Source organism: Malania oleifera, chromosome 3 (genome assembly GCF_029873635.1).
Source record: "Malania oleifera isolate guangnan ecotype guangnan chromosome 3, ASM2987363v1, whole genome shotgun sequence".
NCBI classification, from domain to species: Eukaryota; Viridiplantae; Streptophyta; class Magnoliopsida; order Santalales; family Ximeniaceae; genus Malania; species Malania oleifera.
Genome location: NC_080419.1, coordinates 109204497 through 109230295, shown reverse-complemented (window position 1 = coordinate 109230295; position 25799 = coordinate 109204497). Strand labels below are relative to the sequence as shown.

The following is a 25799-nucleotide window of genomic DNA, read 5'->3' as shown; positions in this document are numbered from 1 at the left end:
GAGTAGATGGATGGAAGCATTTGTAACCTTTGTGTTGGTCACTTTATCCCATAAAAACACATGGAATTGTCTTTGGATCAAATTTATTTTTATGGGTGTCCCAAGTGTAGGGAAAGCATTTAGCTCCAAACACACAAAAGGAGTAAGTGGGATGCTTACCATGCAACTTAAAATAATGGGTATCAAGATTAAGAGCAACATATGGAAGACAATTAAGAAGAAACACAACAATGGTGAAGGCTTCAACCCATAAGTATAATGGAGCACCACAGTGAAATAGTATAGTCATACCCAATTCACGAATTATTCTATGATGATGCTCAACCATACATGTTTGCTCTAGGGTGTGAGGACAAGAAATTTGATGAATTATGCCTTGTGATTGGAAGTGAGAACCAAGCCTTGAATTAAAAAATTCTCCACAAAGATTTTGTTTTTCTTTTCAAATTGGCGTGCTACGTACTGTTTAAAGGCTTGGTAAGCACCTACAAACTCAGATTTAGTTTTCATAGGTATGATCCAAGTATAACAAGAGAAATCATCAACCAAACATGCATAATAATGAAATTTTCCAAGAGACAAAACAGGAGATGGGCCCCATAAATCACAATGAATTTTATTAAAAATACTTGAACTAGAATTATCAAAACAAGAGAAAGGCATTTTATTAAGTTTGCCTAACTGACAACTATCACAAATTGATCGCATTTTATTGACTCCTTGAACTTGGATTAATTCTTCATTCTAAAGCAATTTCAACGCGAGAACTTAAGGATGTCCTAATCGTTGGTGCCATACTTCTGCAGAGCTAGATTTAAATCTATTAGAAAAATGCAATTCATAGGGGCTGGAAATAACATATAAATCACCCTTGTGCCGTCCTATCATCACCTTGTGGGAGACATCATCACCTTGTGGCCTGTCTCCCGTTCCTTCACACAAAAACCCATGTTAGAAAATTCACAATTCAAGGGATAATGATCAGTGAGTTGGCTTACAGACAGTAAGTTATGTTTCAGATGAGGAACATGGAGAACATTATTAAGAGGTAGGACAAAAGTACCATTTTGAACACGAGCATCTCCAATAGATTTAATAGCTAATGAAGTATCATCTTCAATTAAAAGGAGGCACAAGAAATGTTATCAGGGTTCGGCCAATACTGCCTACATTCCCGCCTCAAACTCACAAGTAAGAGGATTACCACTAATGTTCACTTAACGGGTGGAGCGGCACCGTTTACAACATCAAGTCAAATTACTAGGATTGACCTCAACCTTTACAACATGATCCTTACGGGTTAGATCAACACCCCCTCAGGTCTTGCCTAGAATACAACAGATGATAACAATTTTTGCGTACAATTCAAATGTTTCTACAGAAGCAGATATGTATCACTATGCACAATACAACTAATGCACTCACAGATGATAAGGAATTAATACTCAAGTGAGATTTCGTTAACCAATGTGTTAACTCTCAACAATATGTATGTCAATATGTGTATGTGAGAATGAGACCTTTGATTTCAAGATAATGTATTTGCAATATAAATATTCAAAGCATCTCCAGAACCCTAAGCAAACATCCCAAGAAATATTTTCCAAATATCAAGCACAAAGGATATTAGGGTTTAAACTTGCTAAAAATGATTTTATCAAAACACAAAACAAACTTATGAAACTTGCAATAAGGATGCAAGTTCTTAAGCCAATGAAGAGTTTTTCCCAATCTAATATTTATAAGTAAAATATCATAGGAAAAACTTTAAGCTTGTACAAACCCAAAGAATTATAAAAATTAAATAAATAAAGAAATGATAGAAAATGATTTTTCTAACGAGACTCAGCAAGGTCTCGTCGACAAAAGCAGAGCGTTCGTCGACGAGCAACCTTCTTGGGCTTGTCGACGTGGACTCGTGTCTCGTCAATGAGAATTTATCGAGAGGGGTTTAGTAGAGCCTGAATTTCGTTGACGAGGGTTATGAGTTCGTCAATGAACTTCCTTCGTGGACTCGTCAACGAGGTGACGTGTCTAATTGACGAATCCGCATTTTATAAATACACCAACCTCAGGATTTCGATGAAATTTTCATGCAGCTATTCTCTATCTCTCTCTCTCTAAAATTGTCTCCTCTATCTTCTCTCTAGATTTTTTGCTTCATTCTTCTCTGATTCGATTATCGAAAGTCATCATGCTACTCCTGGAAAGATTTTCTTCAAGTCTACTGGAGTAATTCATTGGTTAGGCCAACTTGGGCACCATCCCAAAATCTGGGTAAGTTGGTTATTTTAAATTTTATAAGATATTTGGTATTTCTGAACTGAGGAAAGTGTAGTAGATGGAATAATACTGAAGTTTTGTTTGGGAAAATATAAATTTCAAGGTGTTAAGTTCAAAACAATATGGGTGTAGGTTTGGATTAAATTGCAAGCATCTTAGTAAGCTAGGTAAGAGGAATAAATTATAGAAGTATTTTTATGGAAATTATGGGTTGAAAAATATGTAAAAATGGTATATGATATTTTACCTGAAATTTATTTATAATATAAATATCATATGAAATTTGTGTGGCATATGAATTGTGTTGGGAAATGTTTAAATTGTGATAAATGAATTACCCTGTGAAATATGTGATATTGAAATATGTTATGGTATGAGAATTGAATTATGGGAAAATGATGAAAGTAAAATATGCACGAAAGGTATTTTTAGAGAAAATGAAGAAATGTGAAATATGTGAATGTGTTTTGAGAAATACTGAATATTTGTGAAAATAGATGTTTATAAGATAAAATGTACTGAGAATACTGATTTTGAAATGTGTATATTGCAATGCAAAATTCTACAATATGAATATGAGGAATGTGAACATGTGAAACATGATGATAAGAAATGTGAATATGGGAAATGAAAATACTGCAATGTTAATTCTACAATATTAAAATGTGAAATATGATTATGGGAAATGTAAATATGTGAAATGTGAATATTGCACGTTAATTCTATAATATGAATATTAAATTGTGAGAAATGAAAAGTGGGGATCCGCACGGGAAATATAGACATGTGATTGATGAAATGTCAATACCACATAATGATTGTTGGTATGTGATAGTGAAAACCCTTATGGATGAATATGAAAACCCTAATGATGAGTTATGATAATGAAAGCACGGTACCGTTGCTAGTGGAGCAATGCAACCACACGGGCTCATGAAGCGTGTGGCGTGGCAGTAAGCTAAGCTATATAGTAGAGTTTTTGTACTCCATGAGTCTGGATCAGGGCTTTGGTCGGCTAGTCGTACTACACACATGAGATATATGGTGACATTTAACCTAACTAGGTCGGCCAGCTGTGATTAGGCCCAGCTTTCGGGCCGCATTACCCTATTCATGGGAGGAAGCATGATGTGGAGCGAGATCCTCAGGGCAGCCATGAGTACAGACACGGATACCTCAATATGGCAACACTCATGAGCTAGATATAGAAATGGAAAGGAAAAGAGAATGGAAAATGAAAATGAAAATGGAAAATGGAAATGAAATGAGAATGGAAATGAACATGAAAATGGGAACAATAATGAAATAAAATGAATAGTTTGAGTTAATAAATAATTAAGGCGAAGTAAAATACACCGCCTAAAGGCTTGCTGAGTAAGGTGAGTGCTCTAATAAGTATCAGTTATAACTGAACCCGAATTAATCGGTTTAGACTGCAGATGATATCAGGGCAGAGAGAAGCTGCTTGTATGAACGGGTAAGCTTCTATATTCTCAGGAACTTCGCTGGTAAATTTGGATTATATTGAATGATTTTGGAAATGAAAGTAAAAGCTTTTAAAAGCTTATCTTGTATATTTGTATGATGATAAATGTGAAAGGGTATATTTTCTTAGAAAATACTAACACTGGTATGCTTATATGTTATGATATAATGAATCTCATATTGTCACACACTGTAGATAATTTATTCCGCCTTACTGAGATGTGTCTCACTCAATCATTTAAATATTTTAGGAAATCGAGATAGACCCAGTGATAGAGCTCTGAGATAGAGGGGAGCAAATACCCTGAGTAGCCAGGGTGAGTATTTTGAGCTAGGGAGGTTTGGTTTCCCTAGAGGTTTAGTATTAAACTTGTATTTATGGATAGTTTTGTACTCTAGTATGTGTATTCGCTATGGGATGTATATATGAATAAGAAATGACTTCCGCTATTAGGATTATGTATGTGTGTATGATGTATACCCGATACCCACTTGTGAGTCGGGTTATGTATTATGGTATCAGTGGTTGACGTGGCCGATATGTGTGGTCTATATGGAAAAAAATTGGTATAAAAAATCAGGGCGTCACAGTTTGGTATCAGAGTCTAGGTTTGCTAGGTTCTGCAGACTTTAGTAAATAGCAGAATACAATACCAGAGTATAGGAATGGATATTAACGAGATATGGGTCAGATGATTGTTAGAGGATGGGATTAGAATATAGGGTTCTATCTTCAGACCTGGAAGCACGAGTTCTGTGGTTGTTTGTGTTTTTCCTAGGGTGACGACTTCTGGAAAACCATAGATACTATCGTCGTATGGTAGGATTGAATCTTAAATGGGAATAAAGAGATGTGTATAGCGGAATATATTGTGGATTTTGGTATGCTTGGTGTGATAGTGAGTTATGATGATAAAGTTCTAAAACCTCCCTTGCATGATGGATCTAGGGAGTAGTGATAATGCAGGGTCATCCAGTATCGGCAAAGGAGATTTAGATGTTGTATTACATAGTATCACCCAGCAGGTGATGGCTGAGATGACTAGAGGTTCAGGGGAGCGAAGCTACACGATTGAGCAGTTCACGCGGATAAGACTCCCGTCATTTTATAAAGGAGTTGACCCACTGGTAGCTGAGAATTGGTTCCAGGACATAGAGGATATGCTGGCAATGTTGCCATGTACAGATGAGTAGAAAGTTCTATTCGCGATGTTTAAGCTGATAGGGAAAGCAAAATACTAGTGGAGATCATCAAGGTTGTTGGAGGAGCATAGACCGGACCCTGTAGCGGTGACGTAGAGTCGTTTCAGGGAGATGTTTTTCGAGAAGTATTTTCCCGCTACTGTTCGGAGTGCAAAGGCGGCAGAGTTTCTGCATCTGACGCAGGAACCGATGACAATACAGCAATATGCGGCGAGGTTTGTCGAGCTATCTCGATTTGCTTCGTATTTGATACTTGACGAGAAAAGGAATGCGAGAAAATTTAAGGAGGGTCTAAGGCAGAATCTATTCGAGCAGGTTATAGGCTTTTGGGTTCAGACATTTGCAGAGGTGGTAGACAGAGCTGCCATGATTGAGGGTGGCCTTTAGAGAGGCACCGCAGTGCAAGGTCAAGGAAAGAGGTATGTGTCTTTAGATGTTCAGGCAAGGTCTAGTCGGGGACCATGGAGGAGGCAGGACAGCAGAGGTGGACGGAGACAGATAGTGAGAGGTTGAGCTGTACAAGACGGTCAGGTGCCCCCTCCTTGTCAAACATGTTATAGGAGACACTTGAGTGAATGTTGGCTCAAGGAGATAGTTTGCTATCGGTGTTATCAACCGGGACATATGGCGAGGGATTGTCATGCACCGCCAGCGACAATGCATGCTCCAAGACCGTACAGAGGAGGTCATCAGGCACCTCATGACAGATAGTAGAGGAATATTGCCCCAACTCAAGTCTACACATTGACACCAGGGGATGTAGAGACTGCAGGAGATGTGGTGACTGGTACAGTTTCAATTCTGTCATTTACAGCTACTACTTTATTTGATTTGGGGGCGACGCATTCTTTTATCGCCCAGGAGTATATTAAATTTTATGGGTTAAAAACACAGCGGTTGGGTATCATTTTGTCAAAGGCTACGCCAACAGGGGTTGTGGGGATATGTGATAAAGTACTTAGCAATTGTCCAGTGTATATCACGGGAGGATTTTAATGGTTGATCTAGTTGTCTTGGATATGCATGGGTTCGACGTGATACTGGGTATGGACTGGCTAGCTGCTCACTATTAGTATAGATTTTCAGTAGATGGAGGTAGTGTTCAGACCTCCATGAGGATAGGAGTATCAATTTGTGGGGTCTTGTGTGCATACTCCACCACAGTTGTTATCTGCCATTCAGGTGAGGGGATTGCTATTAGATGGTTGTCAGGGTTTTGTGGCCTGTGTAAAGGCGGTACCAGAGGGTGAATTGAGGATGGAGGATATCCCGATAGTGGGAATTTTCCTTATGTCTTTCCCGAGGATTTGTCTGGACTACCTCTTGATCATGATGTTGAGTTTTCTATTGATTTAGTGTTAGGGACAGCACCAATTTCAAAAGCGTCGTATAGAATGGTATCGACAGAATTAAAAGAATTAAAGGATCAGTTGTAAGAACTGTTGGATAGGGGATTTATTCGGCCCAGCATGTCGCCCTGGGGAGCACTGGTATTATTTGTGAAAAAGAAAGATGGGTCGATGAGAATGTGCATCAACTACCGTGAAATTAATAAAGTGACTATCAAGAATAAGTACCTGCTTCCTCGCATCGATGATTTATTTGATCAGCTGCAACGGACACAAGTTTTCTCAGAGATAGATTTACAATCTAGGTATCATCAAGTAAAAGTCAGAGCAGAGGATGATCCTAAGACGGCATTTAGGACTCGTTATGGCCATTACGAATTCTTGGTTATGCCGTTTGGGTTGATAAATGCTCCTGCGGTGTTTATAGATTTGATGAACAGGGTATTTCACTAGTATCTAGATCAATTTGTGGTGGTATTTATTGACAGTATACTGGTGTATTCAAAGAGACTAGAGGAGCACGAGGAACATCTGAGGATAGTACTTCAAATACCGAGGGAAAGGAAACTGATTGCGAAATTTAAGAAGTGCGAATTCTGGCTAAAGTAGGTTACCTTTCTTGGAGATGTGATTTCCAATGGTGGTATCTCAGTAGACCCGAGTAAGATCGAGGCGGTAGTAGATTGGATACGACCAAAGAATGTGCAGGAAATTATAAGTTTTTTGGGATTGGTTGGATACTACAGCAGATTCGTTGAGGGTTAGGTTGACCAGGAAAAGGGTAAAGTTTGAATGGTCAGATGAATGTTAGTAGAGCTTCTAGGAGCTGAAGCAGCAACTCATCACTGCACCTATGTTTGACGATTTTTTCAGGTTTGGAGGGTTTTGTGATTTACAGTGATGCATTGCATAAAGGGCTTGGCTGTATTTTGATGCAATAGGGGAGAGTTACAGCATATGCCTCACATCAATTGAAAGAATATGAGAAGAATTATCTTACCCATGATTTGGAGCTAACAGCGGTAGTGTACGCACTAAAGATTTGGCGACATTATCTTTATGGGGGTAGGTGTGAATTTTTTACTGATCATAAATCATACAAAAAGAGTTGACATGAGGCAAAGGAGATGATTAGAACTAATAAAAGATTACGACTACACCATCAGTTACCACCTAGGAAAGGTTAATGTGGCAGCTGATGCCTTAAGCCGAAAATTCGTGGGTGTATCAGTATTTGCAGTGGAGATCCAGCACTCGATTCAGATGGATCTAGAAAGAATGGGGATAGAACTCGTAGAGGGTGATCATCAGGCATTTAATTTCAATCTAGTGTTGCAACCGACTCTACAGGAAAGAATTAAAGTGGCACAAAGGAGTGATGCAGAATTGGTAGAGCTGATAGAGAAAGTACAGGATGGTCTAGAGGAAGATTTCAGTATCTCAGATGATGAGACCTTGAGATTCCGTACCAGTTTATGTGTACCTGCCGATCTTGAGATTAAGAAAGTGATTTTGGAGGAAGCGCACTGATCCTTGTATATGGTACATCCTAGTAGTACTAAAATGTATAAGGATCTTCGAGATTCGTTTTGGTGGAGTGAAATGAAAAAAGAGATTGCGGAATTTGTAGCATAGTGCTTGACATGCCAACAGGTGAAAGCTGAGCATCAGAGACCGGCGAGATCATTGTAACCACTATATATTCTTGAGTGGAAATAGGAGCATATAGTGATGAATTTTGTCACCGGATTACCATCGGCACTTCATGGACAGGATGTCATTTGGGTAGTGGTGGATCGACTTACGAAGACTCATGTCTATCAAAGTTAACTACTCCTTAAACTGATTGGTAGAGTTGTATATTCAGGAGATAGTGAGAATGCATGGTGTGCCTGTGTCCATAGTTTCATATCAAGACCCACGGTTCACATCTCGTTTCTGGAGGAGTTTGCAAGAGGTCATGGGTCCTCAGTTGTCGTTCAGCACTGCATTTCATCCTTAGACAGATGGACATACAGAGAGGATGACACAGATAATGGAGGATATGCTACGAGCATACGTGCTGGACTTTGGAAGCAGTTGGTTGTGGTTTATACCATTAGTCAAGCTTGCATATAATAACAAAATATCAGGCAAATATTGGGATGGCACCATTTGAGACATTATATGGCAGGAGGCGCCGATCCCCATTATATTGGGATGATATTGGTGAGAGACAGATATTGGGGCCAGAGCTGATATGGCAAACTCAGGATAAAGTTAGACTCATCAGAGATAGAATCAGTGCAGCGCAAAGCCAGCAGAAAAGTTATGCCGATACTTATTAGCGAGAGTTGAAGTTTGACACCAGGGTTCATGTGTTCTTAAAAGTGGCACCATTGAAAGGTGTTATGAGATTCGGGAGGAAGGGTAAGCTAAGCCCTAGATATATTTGGTCATTCGAGATTCTGGAGAGAATGGGTCCAATTGCTTATAAGTTGGCTCTGCCACCTACTTTGTCTAGAATCCATGATGTATTTCACATTTCGATGCTGAGGAAATACATCTCAAACCCCTCCCATGTGATCAAATATGAGCCACTGGAGCTCAGTGATGCTTTATCTTATGAAGAAGCGCCGGTGCTGATTTTGGATTGAAAAAGAATAGGAACTACGTACAAAAAGTATACCGTTGGTAAAGTTTTGTGGCACAACCATGCAGTAGATGAAGTTTCTTAGGAGTTAGAGGAGCAGATGCACCAGAGATATCCGCACCTGTTCGACGGGAATCAGGGTTAAGATTTGTAATTTAATTTGTATAGTATAGATTAGGTAGTGTTTAGATTTTAATGGTTTTGAGGAGAATTTTATATCAATGGTTGTAATCTCCCACAACCCCTTTGTAACCACGATATTCCTCCGCCACAAGTGAGGGTAAGTAATAAAATAAGTAGCCGATTTTTACACAAAAGATGGTGTTCAATACAAATAGTAAATTTTGATAACGGAATTTTATAAGGAGGGAAAAATGTAGAGACCCGAAAAATTATAGAAATTAAGTAAATAAAAGAAAAAATAGAAAAGGATTTTTCTAAAGGGACTTAGTAGGATCTCGTCGACGTGGACTCGTGTCTTGTCGACGAGAACTTACCGAAAGGGGTTCAGCGGAACCTAAATTTCATCGACGAGGATTACAAGTTCATCGACGAACTTCTTTCATAGACTCGTTGACGAGGTAACGTGTCTCGTCGATGAATCTGCATTTTATAAATACACCAACCTCGGGATTTCAACGAAATTTTCTTGCAGTCATTCTCTCTCTCTCTCTCTCTCTCTCTCTCTCTCTCTCTCTCTCTCTCTCTCTCTCTCTAAATCGTCTCCTCTACCTTCTATCTAGATTTCCGACTTCGTTCTTCACCGATTCAACGATCAGCAGCCTTCACGCTACTCCTTGGATGATTCTCTTCAAGTTTGCTAGAATAGTTCGTTGGTTAGGCCAACTTAGGTATCATCCCAAAATCTGGGTAAGTTGGTTATTTTAAATTTTATAAGATATTCGGTATTTTTGAACTGATAAAAGTGTAGTAGATGGAATAATACTGAAATTTAGTTTAGAAAAATATAAATTTCAGGGTGTTGAATTGGGAACACCCTGGGTATAGGTTTGGATTAAATTGCGAGCATCTCAGTAAGTTAGGTAAGAGGAATAAATTATAACAGTATTTTTATGAAAATTATGGGTTGAAAAATATGTGAAAATGGTATATATGATATTTTACCTAAAATTTATTTATAATATAAATATTAGATGAAATTTGTGTGTCATATGAATTGTGTTGAGAAATGTTTAAACTGTGATAAGATATGAAATATGTTATATGAAAATGTGTTATGATATAAGAATTGAATTATGCGAAAATGATGAAAGTAAAATATGCAAAAAAGATATTTTCTGAGAAAATGAGGAAATGTGAAATATGTGAATATGTTTTGAGAAATACTGAATATTTGTGAAAAGAGATGTATATATGATAAAATGTGTTGAAAATACTGATTTTGAAATGTGTATATTGTAATGCAAAATTCTGCAATATAAATATGAGAAATGTGAACATGTGAAACATGATGATAAGAAATGTGAATATGGGAAATGAAAATATTGTAATATTAATTCTACAATATGAAAATGTGAAATATGATTATGGGAAATGTAAATATGTGAAATGTGAAAATTGCACGTTAATTCTACAATATGAATATTAAATTGTGAGAAATGAAAAGTGAAATTTTGCACGAGGAATACAGACATGTAATGGATGAAATGTCAATACCACATAATGATTGTTGGTATGTGATGATGAAAACCTTGATGGAAGAATATGGAAACTCTAATGATGGGTTATGATAAGGAGAACATGGTACCGTTGTCAGTGGAGCAGTACAACCACATGGGCTCGTGGAGCGTGTGGCGTGGCAGTAGGTTAAGCCATATAGTAGAGTTATTGTGCCCCTTGAGTCTGGATCAGGGCTTTGGCCAGCCAATCGTACTACTGACATGATATATATGGTAACATTTGACCTAACTGGGTTGGCCAGCTGCGATTAGGTCCAGCTTTCGGATCACACAACCTTATTTATGGGAGGAAGCATGACGTGGAGCGAAATCCTCAAGACAGCCATGAGTACAGACACAGATACATCAATATGGTGACACTCATAAGCAAGATATAGAAATGGAAAGTAAAAGGGAATGGAAAATGAAAATGGAAAATGGAAAAGAAATAAGAATGGAAATGAACATGAAAATGGGAACAATAATGAAATGAGAAATGAATAGTGTGAGTTAATAAATAATTAAAGCGAAGTAAAACACACCGCCTGAGAGTTTGTTGAGTAAGGTGAGTGCTTTGATAAATATCAGTTATAACTGAACCCGAGTTAATCGAGTTAGACTGGAAACGATACCAAGATAGAAGGAAGCTGCTTGTATGGGTGGGTAAACTTCCCTATTCTCAAGAACTTCGCTGATAAATTTAGGTTATATTGAATGATTTTGGAAATTAAAGTAAAAGCTTTTGAAAGCTTATCTTGTATATCTGTATGATGATAAATGTGAAAAGGTATATTTTCTTAGAAAATATTAACATTGGTATGCTTATATGTTATGATATAATGAATTTAATATTGCCACACACTGTAGATAATTTATTCTGTTTTACTAATATGTGTCTCACCCAATCACTTAAATATTTCAAGAAACCGAGATAGACTTAGTGATAGAGCTCCGAGATAGAGGGAAGCAGATACCCTGAATAGCCAAGGTGAGTATTTTGAGCTAGGGAGGTTTGGTTTCCCTAGAGGTTTTGTATTAGACTTGTATTTATGGATGGTTTTGTACTCTGGTATGTGTATTCGCTGTGGGATGTATATGTGAATATGAAATGACTTCCACTATTAGGATTATGTATGTGCGTATGATGTATACCCGGTACCCACTTGCAAGTCGGGTTATGCATTATGGTATCAATGGTTGATCCAGCTAATATGTGTAGTTTATACGAAAAAAAAAATTGGTATGAAAAATCGGGGCATCACAAAGCTACTCTCCAAAATCAACGATCAACAAGTGCAAGTATGGGAGAGTTGTTAGCTTGCAAAGAGAATAAATGAATACCCACAAAAATAATCTCTCTCTCAAAACTATGTAATTTAAATGACTATGAAAAGAAGATTTTGCAATATGCTTTGTAAAAAATAAGAGTATGAAAGATTTAGTACAATAAATTTTCTAAGAAAAATTTTGCTAATCTATATGCTAATCATTTACTAATTATAACAAATGAAATGGCATATATAGAGTTGGGTAAAAATATAACCGTTGGGAACATCAAGAGTATTTTCAAAATTGTTTAATTGAGTTGAATGAAAATTAACCCACATTTACTGTGGTAAAAATTTGTCAAACCAAGAGGTTTCGGTTGACCATATTATTGAGTTTGGTCAACCGTGGCCATTTTGAACTAGAGATTTGGTCGACCGTATCAAGGTGATTTCAAACCCTTCGAGGTTTGGTCGACCAAGGTAGGTTCGATTGACCATTTTCTAAGGTTCGATCGACCAAATCAGTTTTGAACTAGTGGTTCGATCGACCAAGTTGTTGGGAATCAACCATGTGTCAGTTCAGTCGACCGTGGAGTGCAAGTTCATTTCAGAATGGTTAACCGAATAGTCAACAAGTTGACTCTAGTAAGTTCGGTCGACCAAAGCTTCTATATAGCTTTGGGTTCGATCGACTGAAACCACTTAAAATGTGTATTTAAGCCCTATTTTGGCCTCAATGTTTCATCAACTCAGAGTAATTAAGCATAAGGCATTTTAGGCTATATAGGTGATGATTCATATGGTCATTCTAAGGCCTTTGAGCATATACTCTATCATGGATGACATGCAAATATTACAGATCATTATTATAGATCTAGAAACTAAATGCAATTACAATAAAAATAAATGTCTTCAATCTCCTTACTCTTCACTTTATGGAGTAAGCTAGGTATATGCGTATTATTCGTCTTGACCTCTAATCTCCCTATCCCTTATGTGTGATCTCAATTATGGACTTGTTCACATGCTAAATACACACATAAGTTCACCATGTTTCGTCAGCATCAAAACAAATATCGAACTCAGAAAGTCAGCAATCTCTCTCTTTTTTATGATGACAAACATGCATGAACAAAATAGGTCCAGCCTGAAAAGACTCCTCCTAAGAATATGCATACCGTAAAAAGATAATCAATAATCAATGATTTAGTTCAGGCATATTCAGAAAAATAAGACATAAGACATTTCAAAACCATTTGCATTTAGTCTTAGTTGTCAAATACAAGCACTCATGCATTTCGCTCAATAAAACTTCTCCCTCTTTTGACATCAGCAAAAGGGTTAAACTAAGAAGAATGTGTGATGACTGTAAAAGAATTCTTAGCTTGAGAATGGTAGCCCCCTTTTCTAAAAATATTCATTTTGCTTGAATGATTCTTCCCCTAAAAAACACTCCCCCTTTTTGATTTACTATTTTGAATATATAACTCCTCCTTTTGATTTTAAAAGATTGGGTATAGTAATTTGACACATAAGCAAGAAACAAAGAGTATATTCAATGTTCAACCATTTCTTGCTAGATACAACTGTAAATATATAAATATCTATGTGTGTGTGTGTGTATATGTGTGTGTGTGTGTGTGTGTGTATTCTCCTTGTGATATCATCAAGAAGTACTGGGGGCAGAGCTTGCTGAAATAAAAGCTTTAAAGAATATGCAAGCACAGTTTTTCTGGTATCTCATTTAGGCACACACAAAATATGATCAGAAAGGCATAACAACAATGATTCTAAAGATTTAACAATCACATGTAAGATCATATGGGAAGATCAAAATCTACATGGCAAGTATTATATTTTCCACTTAAGGTGTTCAATAAAAAACGTAACAATCAAGTGTATGCCACAATACATTTCAATGATCATCTAAGCTTAAGAATATTAGTTAGCGCAAACATGGTAAAAAGTTTTATTTCAAAAGCTCCCCCTGTCAATTTGAGATCTATCTTAGATGAAGTAAATTTGCTTATACTAAACAAGATTATTTTCATTAAGCACGCTAAGTAGTATAAGCAACTATTCTTGCTCCCCTAAATATCTGATGATTATGTAAGAATGAAATTTGATATTTGTTTTGTTTTCACTTATCCTTTCAAAAAGATTTTATCATTGATTTTATCATAATCATATTTATATATAGTTTTATTTTAGAAAAATTTCTGTCGAAATTTCGACAGCACGTCATCTGTAAAATGGACATTTCTCAAACCTGCATGTCATAAAAATCATACAAATATGCACCTGTATTACACATCACTGCATCAACCATTCAGGTGGTGTTCCAGATATAAACGGTAAAATATAAACAACAATGATAATCGAAGCATGATCAAATAAAAAAGTCATCAACATTACCAGATTTACCATCAACGGTAGCTATCAATAATTACCCAACCATCAGATGTGCAAAATAGATAATGGGTGAAAGTGCAGTGCAATCGATGAAAAGAAAAATGTATGATGTTTAGTTATACAGACCAAGATAAAAAGTAGGCAAAAAAAAGAGATACGAAAAACAAATATCTCCATGATGCTCTCTCTAGGCCTCTGCGCCACCCCCATCATCAAAGAAGTCTTCCCTATCTCTGGCAATGTCCATCTACTCCTCGCCATCCTCATGCAACTCATGAATATGATCATTTAGCTTATTGAAATTCACAACCATGAGCCTCTCCAACTCCCTGTACCTATACTCTGAAGTGATCGAAAATTCCCTAAACTCATTCAGAAGAGCTGTGTGCTGAGCACTAGATGACGAAGCCAACTCCCTGATATCTGTCTATATGAACTGTGTGATCTGGAACTAGGAATCCTTATACTCAGCAAAGGAACTGGTGAGTCCTGTGATGGCTGCCATCAAATCTGCATTTGACGGCTATGTAGGCTGTGGTGGCAGTTCCTGTGGTACTTCCTGCTGATCAGCCTGTCTCCTACCAGTTGTAGGCATCCACATATTACCGACCAACTCATATCTCATAAGCCTCAAGGTGACTAAGGAGAACATATCTCTGCATTCCTCCTTCTCTTAAGCAGGGCATAGTTTGATCGGGTAACTTCAATCCTCCTAAACAGTAAGTTTAGTATACCCCATATGGCATGATAATCCTACGCCCAGCAGTCTTAGCAAGCATCCATTTCATCATCAAGCATGGCCGGTCTAGTTTCCTTCTAGTGAAAAGACACCACATGACAAAGCAATCTAAATAGGAAACATGTACCCTGGACCCAGCCTTAGGCAGAATATTATAGGTTATCAAATGATGAACTACTTTAGCCTCTAAACTGAAGGACCTATAGTCTAGAGGGTGATTGGGGTTTACATCAGGGCCAATCATGACAAGGTTTGAAAATTTTTCAATAGTGAACTCATGTTCATTTATCCAGGAGGATACTACATCTAGACACCACATGACAAGTACTCATCATCAAATCTAACATCAATATCTAAGACCCTAGAGTAGCACCCATTCTCATCATTGCCCAAATTAGCATAAAATAGTCTGAAAAAAGTAGGATAGTGCCCTTTGGGTTGGTAGGACATGAATGCATCCCAGCCCTGATATCTAAACATGTCCAGTACATTTCTAAAATGATTTTCCATGAAGGTGAGATCGAGGACTTTACCTAAGATAACTTCTTTGGGCCGGAACTCCCTTACGTATCTCGTCCTTGCCCGCTCTAAAATAAACTAGCTATCCTACGTGGTCTCAACTTCCTAAACATCAACTTGCTCATTTGCCCTAGCCATGATGGAATATTAAAGGCCTTTTAGTAGGTATGAAGGAGGGTTTATAAGGAGACTGGAAAACAGAGGAAATCTTGAGTTTTTGGACGTGAAAATGAACTTCTCAGTGTGGGGATATATATATATATAAACTCGCAAGGTTTGGTCAACCCAATTAGGGTTCGGTCGATCGAAACATTAAAATTCCTATATAAAATGAGTCAGGACGGTCAACCGCAGCAGGGAATGGTTGACCGAAATTGTATGTGACATTTCAGTTTCCAAGGTTCGGTCAACCGAATGATTTCGTACTTGAAGTGGATGGTCGACCGAGTGACATTCGGTTTCATGTACGGTCGACTATCAGTAGACCAAAGTGGGTTCGTTTGACCGAAGATCTTAAGCATAAACAAGATTGTCGACCGAATAGGTCAAAGTCAATGGTACAGTCGACCAAACTCATCTAAGCATACACATATGGTCGACCGAACTCAGTCAATTCTGCAATTTCGACCTGATTTTGACTTATTTCTTGCTTTACAAAAAATAACTTATGACTTTTCAAGTAAGTTGGGATCTATTGGAATAATTTCTAAGCCAAATTACTTCCCAAGCTTTCTAGTCACCACTAATCCTAATCCCAAGACCTAGGATGAATTTAAGAACATTTATGCAATTCCCATAGAGATTCGATTATCCTTTGGCCCTACGAGATTCGCCATCATGACAACCCATATCATCTTCCTATCTAAGCCTCAGCCACTTCTAAGTAAATAAGCAAACCACGCGTGCCTTTTCATTTTACTAAGTAAGCAAGCTTCATATGCATGTGAGGGAGTTTGCTTATTTGTTCTATTTTCTCTAGATGAGGCATGAGAAATTTTAAGACTATGGGATATAAAATATGGACCCTTATTAAAGAATTTCTTTCTTTTAGCTCTTAAGGGTGTTATGCTAGAGCAATCATCCATTACTTCTTTCAAGCAGATAATTTTCAAGATTTTTTTAATCTTTTTCTTTTCAAGAGTGGCATAATATTCTTTCAATTCTCTCCGTTGATTTGCCACTATCTTATTTTCATTTTTCAAAATTGGTTTCTATTTAGACATATGAACTAGAAGCGATAACGTATGTTCTAGTTCTTTGCTAAAGGGCATGCCATTATCATTTGACTCATTGCATGATTCAGTACAAGATGTATTTCTATAGCAATCATATGAATCAATGCATGCTTTGTCAACATATTTATCACATGGAATATCAGATGATTCATTATATGATATATAGCAATATTCTTCACCAGAATCATCACATGCACCATTATCAGTGTTTTCAACAGATGATTTAGCATATGACGTATCATAGAAGTCAACATAAGAATCATCAATAGTGGTAGAGATAGAGTCATATACCTCTACTTCTACTAATGCAATTACCCCATGATTTACCACATTCTGATTATTTGAGTGTGACACTTCTGGAGTAAGGTCTCCTTATCCTGGGTATCTTCATATCTCTTTTCCAACTCAACCCAAATCTCTTTCACATTTGTACATGCCATAAACTCAAGCAAAATATTAGAATCTAAAGCGCAATATAGTAAATTCATAGCATGTAAATTTGCATGCATTACATTATAATCATTTTCAATTACAGGCATACAAATTCCTTTATCAATCACTTGTGAGACCCTCCAGTCCATAAATTTTATAAAAATGCTCATTCAAATTTTCCAGTGAGTGTAGTTAATACCACAAAACAATGGAGGACTAGTAAGTGATTGTCCCTCTCCGATGGGAATACACCAATGAGAGTTATTGCGATCTTTTGTAAAAACGTTTAAGTATATGCAACGAGACTCTAATACCAATTGTTGGAATTGGTATATTTCCAAAAAAATGTGAATTGAAATTTTAAAACTTCTTCCTAGGTTAATTCAAATTTCACAAATAGTATTATACAAATCTAGGGTCTTTCTATATAATCATAAACTCAATCAATTATTCAAACAATTAAACACAAACATTCAAGTGCTGAAATTTAAATTGCGAAAATTAAAATCAAGCACAAGAAATGTTATCGAGGTTCGGCCAATACTGTCTACGTCCCCGCCTCAAGCTCACAAGCAAGAGGATTACCACTAATGCTTACTTAACGGGTAGAGCAGCACAGTTTACAACACCAAGTCAAATTATCAGGGCTAACCTCAACCTTTACAACCTGATCCTTACGGTCTAAATCAATACCCCCTCAGACCTTACCTGGAATACAACAGATGATAACAATTTTTGCGTATAATTCAAATGTTTCTACACAAACAGATATGTACCACTATGCACAATACAACTAATGTACTCACAGATGATAAGGAATTAATGCTCAAGTAAGATTTCATTAACCAATGTATTAACTCTCAACAATATGTATGTCAATATGTGTATGTTAGAGTGAGACATTTGATTTTAAGATAATGTATTTGTAATATGATATTCAAAACATCTCCAGAACCCTAAGCAAACATCCCAAGAAATATTTTCCAAATATCAAGCACAAAGGATATTAGGGTTTAAGCTTGCTAGAAATGATTTAATCAAAACACAAAGCAAGCTTATGAAACTTGCAATAAGCAATAAGGATGCAAGTTCTAAAGTCAACGAAGAGTTTTTCCCAATCTAATATTTTAAGTAAAAGATCATGGGAAAAACTTTAAACTACTCTCCAAAATCAACAATCAACAAATGCAAGTATGAGAGAGTTGTTAGCTTGCAAAGAGAATAAATGAATACCCACAAAAATAATCTCTCTCAAAGATATGTAATTTAAATGAGTATGAGAAGGATATTTTGCATTATATTTTGTAAAAAATGGAAGTATGAAAGATTTAGTACAATAAATTTTCAAAGAAAAATTTTGCATATATATGTTAATCACTTCCTAATTATAACAAATGAATGGGTATATATAGAGTTGGGCAAAAAGTATAGTCATTGAGGACATCAAAGGTATTTTGAAAATTGTTTAATTGAGTTTAATGAAAATTAGCCCTGATAAAAATTTGCCAAACCGAGAGGTCTCGGTCAACCATATTTAAGAAACGGTCAACCATATTATTATGTTTGGTTGACCCTGACCATTTTGAATTGGAGATTTGGTCGACTATATCAAGGCGATTTTGAACCCTTCGAGGTTTAGTCGACCAAGGCAAGTTTGGTTGACCATTTTCTATGGTTCGGTCGACCAAGACAGTTTTGAACTAGTAGTTCGATCGACTAAATTGTTGGGATCAGAGTAATTAAGCAAAAGACATTTTAAGCTATATAGGGTAATGTAGGGATTAGGAAAAAAGAGGTTGGGATTATAACTCCCTTTCCTGATCACTTGTATCTTAAAATATTTTAGAGTTCATCTATACCCTTTTATAAATGTTTTGTAAAAGAGAGGATGGAAATGTTGTTCTCTATCTAAAACATGAGTAGTTTTAATTTCTCAATTTTTGTATATTCATATTTCTTAACAAGCTTGGAGTAAACTTGTGTGAATTTAAAAGATACTTCCTGCAAAATTGAAGTGAGTTTAGCTCAAATAAAAATAATAATAAAAATATCTAATAAAAAAATCTCAAATTCAAACAATCTAATACAAGTGTTAAAACAAGTGCGATAATTGACCTAAGGTTGTTTCTTAAAACACCAAATTTAGGTTAGTGTAGATTTAAATGAAATTAATTTTCCATACAACTTTTTTATAATATTTTATTTAAAACCCTCACAAACTTAAATTCATGTTTTAAATACCAAGCTTGAATGGGAGAAACGTAATTCATGTTCTAAAAATAAATATCATTCCTATTCTATAACCACCACAAACCAAACAAGTGTCAAATATTACATATCAAGCTAGCCAATTCCCCTTTCTCAGTTACGATAGGTCTATTACATAAAAGCGTAGCATACTTAAAATATGAAGAACTAATTTGTTGAGTCTCCTATTGAAGACAAGTACAGTGACTATTTAGTCATATTTGTACATAACAAAACTTTTCTAATGCTTACTCTCTAGTGATTGTGCAAAGAATTCCTTCCATGAAAAGAAGTTCAGAACAAGCTTCGTTCCTTCCTTAACAAGCTCTACCACGAAGATGTCTCCAACTTCTATGTCATTTGCGACAGTAAACTTACTCCAATCATTTTCAATACAAACAAGGCCCTTATTTCTATGGATCAATGTCGCGGGCCATGACCTAGCTTGTTGATCTCTGAGGATTATCTCACAATTTTTATGAGATAAATCATTCGCTATTACAAATTTCTTAGGAATAGTCTGCAACCCAACATTGCATTCGTTAATTTGTTTATGTATGAAAAATTAATATAACTTAATTACTATTATTCATCTTATGATTTGTTCATAAATGTATAACTTACCAAATAAGACTTCTTGATGTTGTACGGCTTCATAGCTTCAACAAAATAAGGATAAAGGCACTTGCGAGAGATGACTTCTCCAACAACATGTAATAATAACGAGTTAATAAATGTATCCATCGTAATATTGCATTTTCTACTGTCATGAAATATTAAATATATACTTATCCTTTGTAAATAAATTAATCACTAATGACTTAATTATTCCCTCATCTTTTTATATATTTAGAGGGAAATTAAGGCTGCAAAAGGATAGTGACTGGTGTGTAGAAACGAAATGTTGATATAGAAAAATTAATCATTCGAGAAAAATAAAAATAAGAGAGAGAAAAATTAGCGTGGTTCAACAATTGTCTACATCTACAAGAAGAGAGCAACACCTCAGACAGAAAACCACAAAGGAGCTAATCAAGAAGTTTATTTTCTTCATGGATATGATATATTGAGAGAATGCAGCATTTTAAAGCAGATATTTCATGGAGGAATCTGCCCAAAACAAAGGCTATAGGTTTGTGGATTTACTATGCTCCATTATTGCCTTTTAACTATTATTAAATCAAATAATAGCAGACAAGGCATTCTTTCTCCCTGTTAAAGAATCCAATAATTTCATCTCGTTGATAATTGCAAGTCAACTCACTATCATGTTCACATGGTTGATAATATTCATGAAGTAATTAAATCTTACCATGAACATTAGTAATGGGCATGGCTCCTTTCTCAATCAGCTCAAATATCAGTACGTCTCCTCTCTTCAGGCCGTTCGCAACTCGGAAGGCAGACCAACCACGACTAATACAAACTAGGCCGTCACTTTTTCTGTGCCATATATCCACTGGCCATGGTTTTCCCTTTTCGCCTATTAGGATCATCTTGCCACTTAAACCATTTGCTCTCGCAAAGTATGATGGTATACTCTAAAAATAGCATATGAGCATCCATCACAAATATCAAAAATCAATTATGACCATATTTAAACTATGTTCATGCTTGAACTAGTAGTTTGAACAGATGAAAAATGCTTTCATAAAACAATTCCTCCATGTGTGATTTTGTAGCTATAAAACTTACGCAATACATCAGATAAAGGGTTGTTATTTTCTTGCGAGATGGTATAAAAAAATTTTGTACATGGATTTTTTTAATATATAGGAATAAATATTTTGCGAAAACTCACCATTCTATGATCCTTACAAAACGGTACAGTGCCCCAAAAACAGGGATGCTCTGGCTTCTTCTTCAAGACATCTTTAGACCCTTCAAAATCAAAATCAACAAGTATTGCCACATTAAGGAAGAAACCATAATGCAAAATATTATTTACCTCTGAAATCCTTTAGAGGACCTGGTTTGAAACTTTCATTCTTCTCTTGCCTTTGATCATCATCTTCTAATTTCACATGATGATGATCACACGATCGGTATTTCCTCTCGCAGGCAGTTGCATCAAAGATCATAATATGAAACACCAAGTTCCCTTCATGTCTGAACACCAAGAAATCGCCCACTTGCAAGTTATGGTCTCTGGCAAACTCCGGCCAACCATCTTCCAGACGTCGGCCGTTCAACTTTACCGGCCAGTGCTTTCCGATGCTGCTGCTTCTCAAGACAGCTTGCTTGCAATGTTCGCCGTGAGGGTCATCCAACAAGTACTTGATCATGAAAGAAGACGGAATCAACTGCAATAGATAAACAAATATATATTGTATTTTTTTTCTGTTAAACAGAGAGTAAAAATGAAAAGCAGAGAGAGAGAGAAAGAGAGAGATGAGTGGCAGTGACCAGTTCTTTGTTGGAACCAGGAAGAATGGGCATAAAGAAGTGAGGATTGGTTGAAGGCATTCTTGAACATTCCATTTCTAAGGGGAAGGGGAAGGGGGAAGGGAAGGGAAAGGGTTCTGTGCGTCTGTCTCAGTTTTTGATGAGTTGGGCAGCAGTGTCGAGAATTGGAAATTATACGGGAGCCCACTCCTCCATGTGGAGCTGCGCCTCACCATTAAAGTATTGACACGTGGTATAGGGAGCAATTGAGGGGAGTCGGCATTAGTGTTCCTTCTGTGTGAAAAAATAAAAGAGGAATGCTTTTGAAAAGGAAAGGCAGAAGGAGACGCGCAGTACTGGGGGTTGCCCCAGAACTGATCTTTCTGTGCAGGTGGGGGTATTCCCTCCCTGTAGAAAAAGCTTCCGCTGAACCCATTTTAATGGCGTCCTGAAGTGCTTCGCTTGAAATCTCTTGTTTTAGAGTTTTTTTTCTTGTTTTGGGTTCTGGACTTCCAAGTCTAGTTTTGGAACTCGACCAAAGAAAGCCGATTTGGGAACTGATTCGGAGAAAAATTTTACGCGGAAATTAACTAGCTGAAGAATTAGTTGAGTTATTCCGGGAATGCCGGGGATGTGTTTTGGAGTTGTTGGAGAGGCTGAGACGCCGGCGAAGATTAAGCCAAGCGCGCGAACGACGAGGCGGAAGAGAATGGAGATTCGGCAGTTGAAGTTTGTCGCTGACGTTGATATTGGCCGGAAACGTGCCAAGCTCGAGGCTTGTCCCCCGTCTTCGCCGCCGCGCCAGTGCGAGAACGCCGTTGAGAATTGTGAAGTGAAGAAGGAAGATGAGTTTGAAGAGGACAGCGGAGAAACGAATAAATTGAATCAGCCGGAGGCTGTGAAGCTCCGGTTCCTTGTGTGAACCAATAGGTGTTGCAGCTGGCAGAAGAGTGTAGAATCCAGCTGCATTGTTGTGAGTTGTTGTTGCCTTTTCTGTTTTTTTATTAGTGGAATTGGACATTTGTATCTTTGAAAAATAAAAATAATAATTACACTAATAACAAATACTATTATGAAAATAATAGAACAGAAACAGCAAAAAATAAAAATAATAATTTTTATTATAAAAATAATAAAAACTAATCGTAATTACAATAATAATAATAATAATATTTATTTCTATCAAAATAATAATAAGGACAATAAAAATAATACTAAAACTAATAAAAATGGCTTCAATTATTATTTTTAAATATTAATTTTTTACTAACCTTAAAAAGTATTAATTATTTACAATTAATAATTGCTTGCTAGCTGTTTTGATTAGTTGGGAACTTTTAATTTGGAGGTTGGAGGAATTGAATAAGTTGAAGGGAAGGGGTGTCACAAGGAGCTATATAGGCATTTTTCCCTATATTTTTATTTTCAAAAGTCATTTATATTGTGTTTGGGGTATGAATTTGGGTTAATGGTCAAACTTAAATACAATTTGTATTACATAATTTAGATAAGGAACTTTGTGTTTTAAAGGAAAAAACTCAGATGGAATAATGTTTTCTTGTTTTAAGATGTATTTAATCATCTAATTAATATGGAAAGTATATTTAATAACTAGTACTGTTGGCAGGTGATGATGATGAAGATTTGAGATTTGCTTGGAGATGGTGCCTCTTGATGTACGAATGAAAGGTAAGCCCCCCCGATCCCCTGGGCTTCCTCCTCAGCAGCCTTGGGTTCAGCCACGTCCCGCAGCCAGGGGGGAAGGCATGCACCAGTTTTTTCTTGTTTTATTATTAAAATAAAATAAAATATTAAATAATACTTTATTTAGAAAAAAATTTTTCAAACTAATGCTCACGTAATGCTGCGAAATTTAAACTGATGGACGAATGGGAAGGTGACGCGTGGCACGGGTCTAAACAAATCTCGCAGTACCAAACTGCGAGATTTAAAGCAACCAATGAGCATGAAGATGACGCATGGCACCAGGCTCAGCAAATCTTGCAGCACTAAACTGTGAGATTTAAAGTTCCAGCGTTTAGGAAGGCGACGCATGGCAAAAATCTCGCAGTTTGGTGCTACGAGATTTGTCTCTGAAATGGCACGACGTGTGACATGTGGAAAATCTCGCAGGTCTATCCTGCAAGATTTGCTTCATCTACTCATTTCTCTCCCGAGCGCTCAGAAGAACGTTTGCAAAGGGAGAAACGGCAGGCGATTGCAGAGAGGCAGAGATTGCAGGTAACCGTTTGAAGGCGAGGAAAGCTATTTAAGGGAGAATATCAGGTAGGTATTTTTTATTTAGCAAAAACGTGAATTTCATTGTTTTACTTACTGAGTTTAAATTTGTTACATTGAGTTGGATTTATTTCATAGTTTAGTTTGGATTTTTTCGATTCATAGCTGCATCTGGACGAAGGTTAGTTTTAATTTATTTGCTTTTTTATATATATTTTTTTTATGTTCTGCCTGTTCAATTTACTGCTCACGTACATAATACTAAGAAAATATTTTCTAATAATTAGTAGGTGTAAATGTATATCTAATATTTGCAAAGTTAAAATTACTGTATATTGGCATGACATACATTTTGAGAAATTTAGATTCCCCATCTTCATATCTGTTTGCAACAATAATAATATTAATAAAATGGTTTTATTTTTTTCAAAAAAAACTATTGTAATAAAATAAGAATGTTGTGATTTAGAGATATGTAAATCTACTCCATCATGTATTTTGTAGACGTTGGATGCATTTTTCTCATCTCAAATGTATTTTTCATTCTCATTGTATTAATATTTTTGTGCAACTAAAAACAGTCTTAAGTTTTAAGAGTTAATAATACTATAGGCAAAAATTAATTTCAACTACACTTATATTTTACATTAATTAAACTGCACCTACCTCAACTCCCAATTAACTTCAACCTCCAAAAATTAAAAAATATTTATTATTATTATTATTATTATTATTATTATTATTATTATTATTCCAACTAGTTAAGTTTTCAAGTAGAGGATGATCCCACAATTAGAGACAATTCACTAGACATTACCACATTTTGAGAAATAAAGGTAAATTGCTAGCAGTTGTTTGCATCAGTAGTAAATTAGAATCATATGTCCCTTGAGTTTATATTTCTATTGTCGGTCATCTCGACGGTGTTGTATTAGCAATGTCAACTTCTTTATTCATCTTCACAGCATAAATAATTACCGCTATTTTATATATTAATTTAACTAAATATATATAACATAGAGCAAGTATTTTGTTTTATGAACAAACATTTACAACTACTCTCATGCTTATTCTTCAATCGCAAACAAACTCCTGTAAAGCCAAAATTAAATCTTATCCTTTTAAGTTTATTGTTATTTGACCAAACTCATAATCAACGAATCCATTTATTTAGAAAAATATGTTGTAAAAGAAATATTACCATTGTCATCATTTTTAGTTACGTAATTAACAAAACTCTTTCAAATAAAGGTATAACTATGAATAATGCGTTGCGTTGTGTTGTGCTTCAAAGGGTTAGCTAGAGTTCGTAAATAAAGGTATACTCGCCCTACATGTTATGTGCGAGCGTTTGTTAGGGGTTGTTCCACCTGACAGCGAGTTGGTTGGTGCACACGTCCGTATGTAGGTCCTCGAGGGGGATGCGTTTCTTCAGCTCCCGGAAGATGCAGATGCACAAACGATAGCATGCCACGCACGAGCCCACTTGTTGTGTTTGATCTGTGGGGTGATATTTTTTTATATTTCGGGCAGCTATGCGCATCTGATGTTTCTTCCACTCCTTGAGGACTTTGGAGCGTGTCACTCGTACAGTTGAGGTCCGCTACTTTGGCGTGGCTATACAGGGAGATGTGTCGCGCCGCTCACCACTCGAAGACACAGATTGCTGGCCCCCTTCGCCTACTCCAAGATT

At 36.3% G+C, this 25799-nt stretch overlaps 1 protein-coding gene across 9 annotated transcripts; it reads right to left on the bottom strand.

Moving 5' to 3' along the window:
• Nucleotides 1–604: 604 nt before the first annotated feature.
• LOC131151025 (B3 domain-containing protein REM14-like) lies at nucleotides 605–22028 on the bottom strand. Of its 9 annotated transcripts, none has more exons than XM_058102185.1 (9): nucleotides 21890–22028; nucleotides 21432–21786; nucleotides 21285–21364; nucleotides 20796–21024; nucleotides 20108–20184; nucleotides 19736–20003; nucleotides 17096–17222; nucleotides 892–932; nucleotides 605–800 (listed from the first exon to the last, which is right to left on the bottom strand). In XM_058102185.1, exons 1-7 carry the CDS (start codon nucleotides 21962–21964, stop codon nucleotides 17128–17130), a joined length of 1179 nt encoding a protein of 392 aa, XP_057958168.1. In that variant the 5' UTR covers nucleotides 21965–22028; the 3' UTR covers nucleotides 605–800; nucleotides 892–932; nucleotides 17096–17127. The 9 variants fall into 9 exon arrangements, with proteins under 9 accessions (XP_057958168.1, XP_057958170.1, XP_057958171.1 ...); XM_058102187.1 differs by having other exon boundaries at nucleotides 20108–20181; XM_058102188.1 differs by having other exon boundaries at nucleotides 21285–21355.
• Between the last annotated feature and the right edge of the window lie 3771 nt (nucleotides 22029–25799).

Excerpts from the sequence above, each read along its gene's own strand:
- LOC131151025 (XM_058102185.1), bottom strand. The coding sequence starts at position 21,964 with ATGGAATGTTCAAGAATGCCTTCAACCAATCCTCACTTCTTTATGCCC. Across the intron at positions 21,365-21,431 it reads TCCTCTAAAGGATTTCAGAG|GGTCTAAAGATGTCTTGAAG; the intron begins GTAAATAATATT and ends TTGATTTTGAAG. Across the intron at positions 21,025-21,284 it reads TTTGTAAGGATCATAGAATG|AGTATACCATCATACTTTGC; the intron begins GTGAGTTTTCGC and ends TGCTATTTTTAG.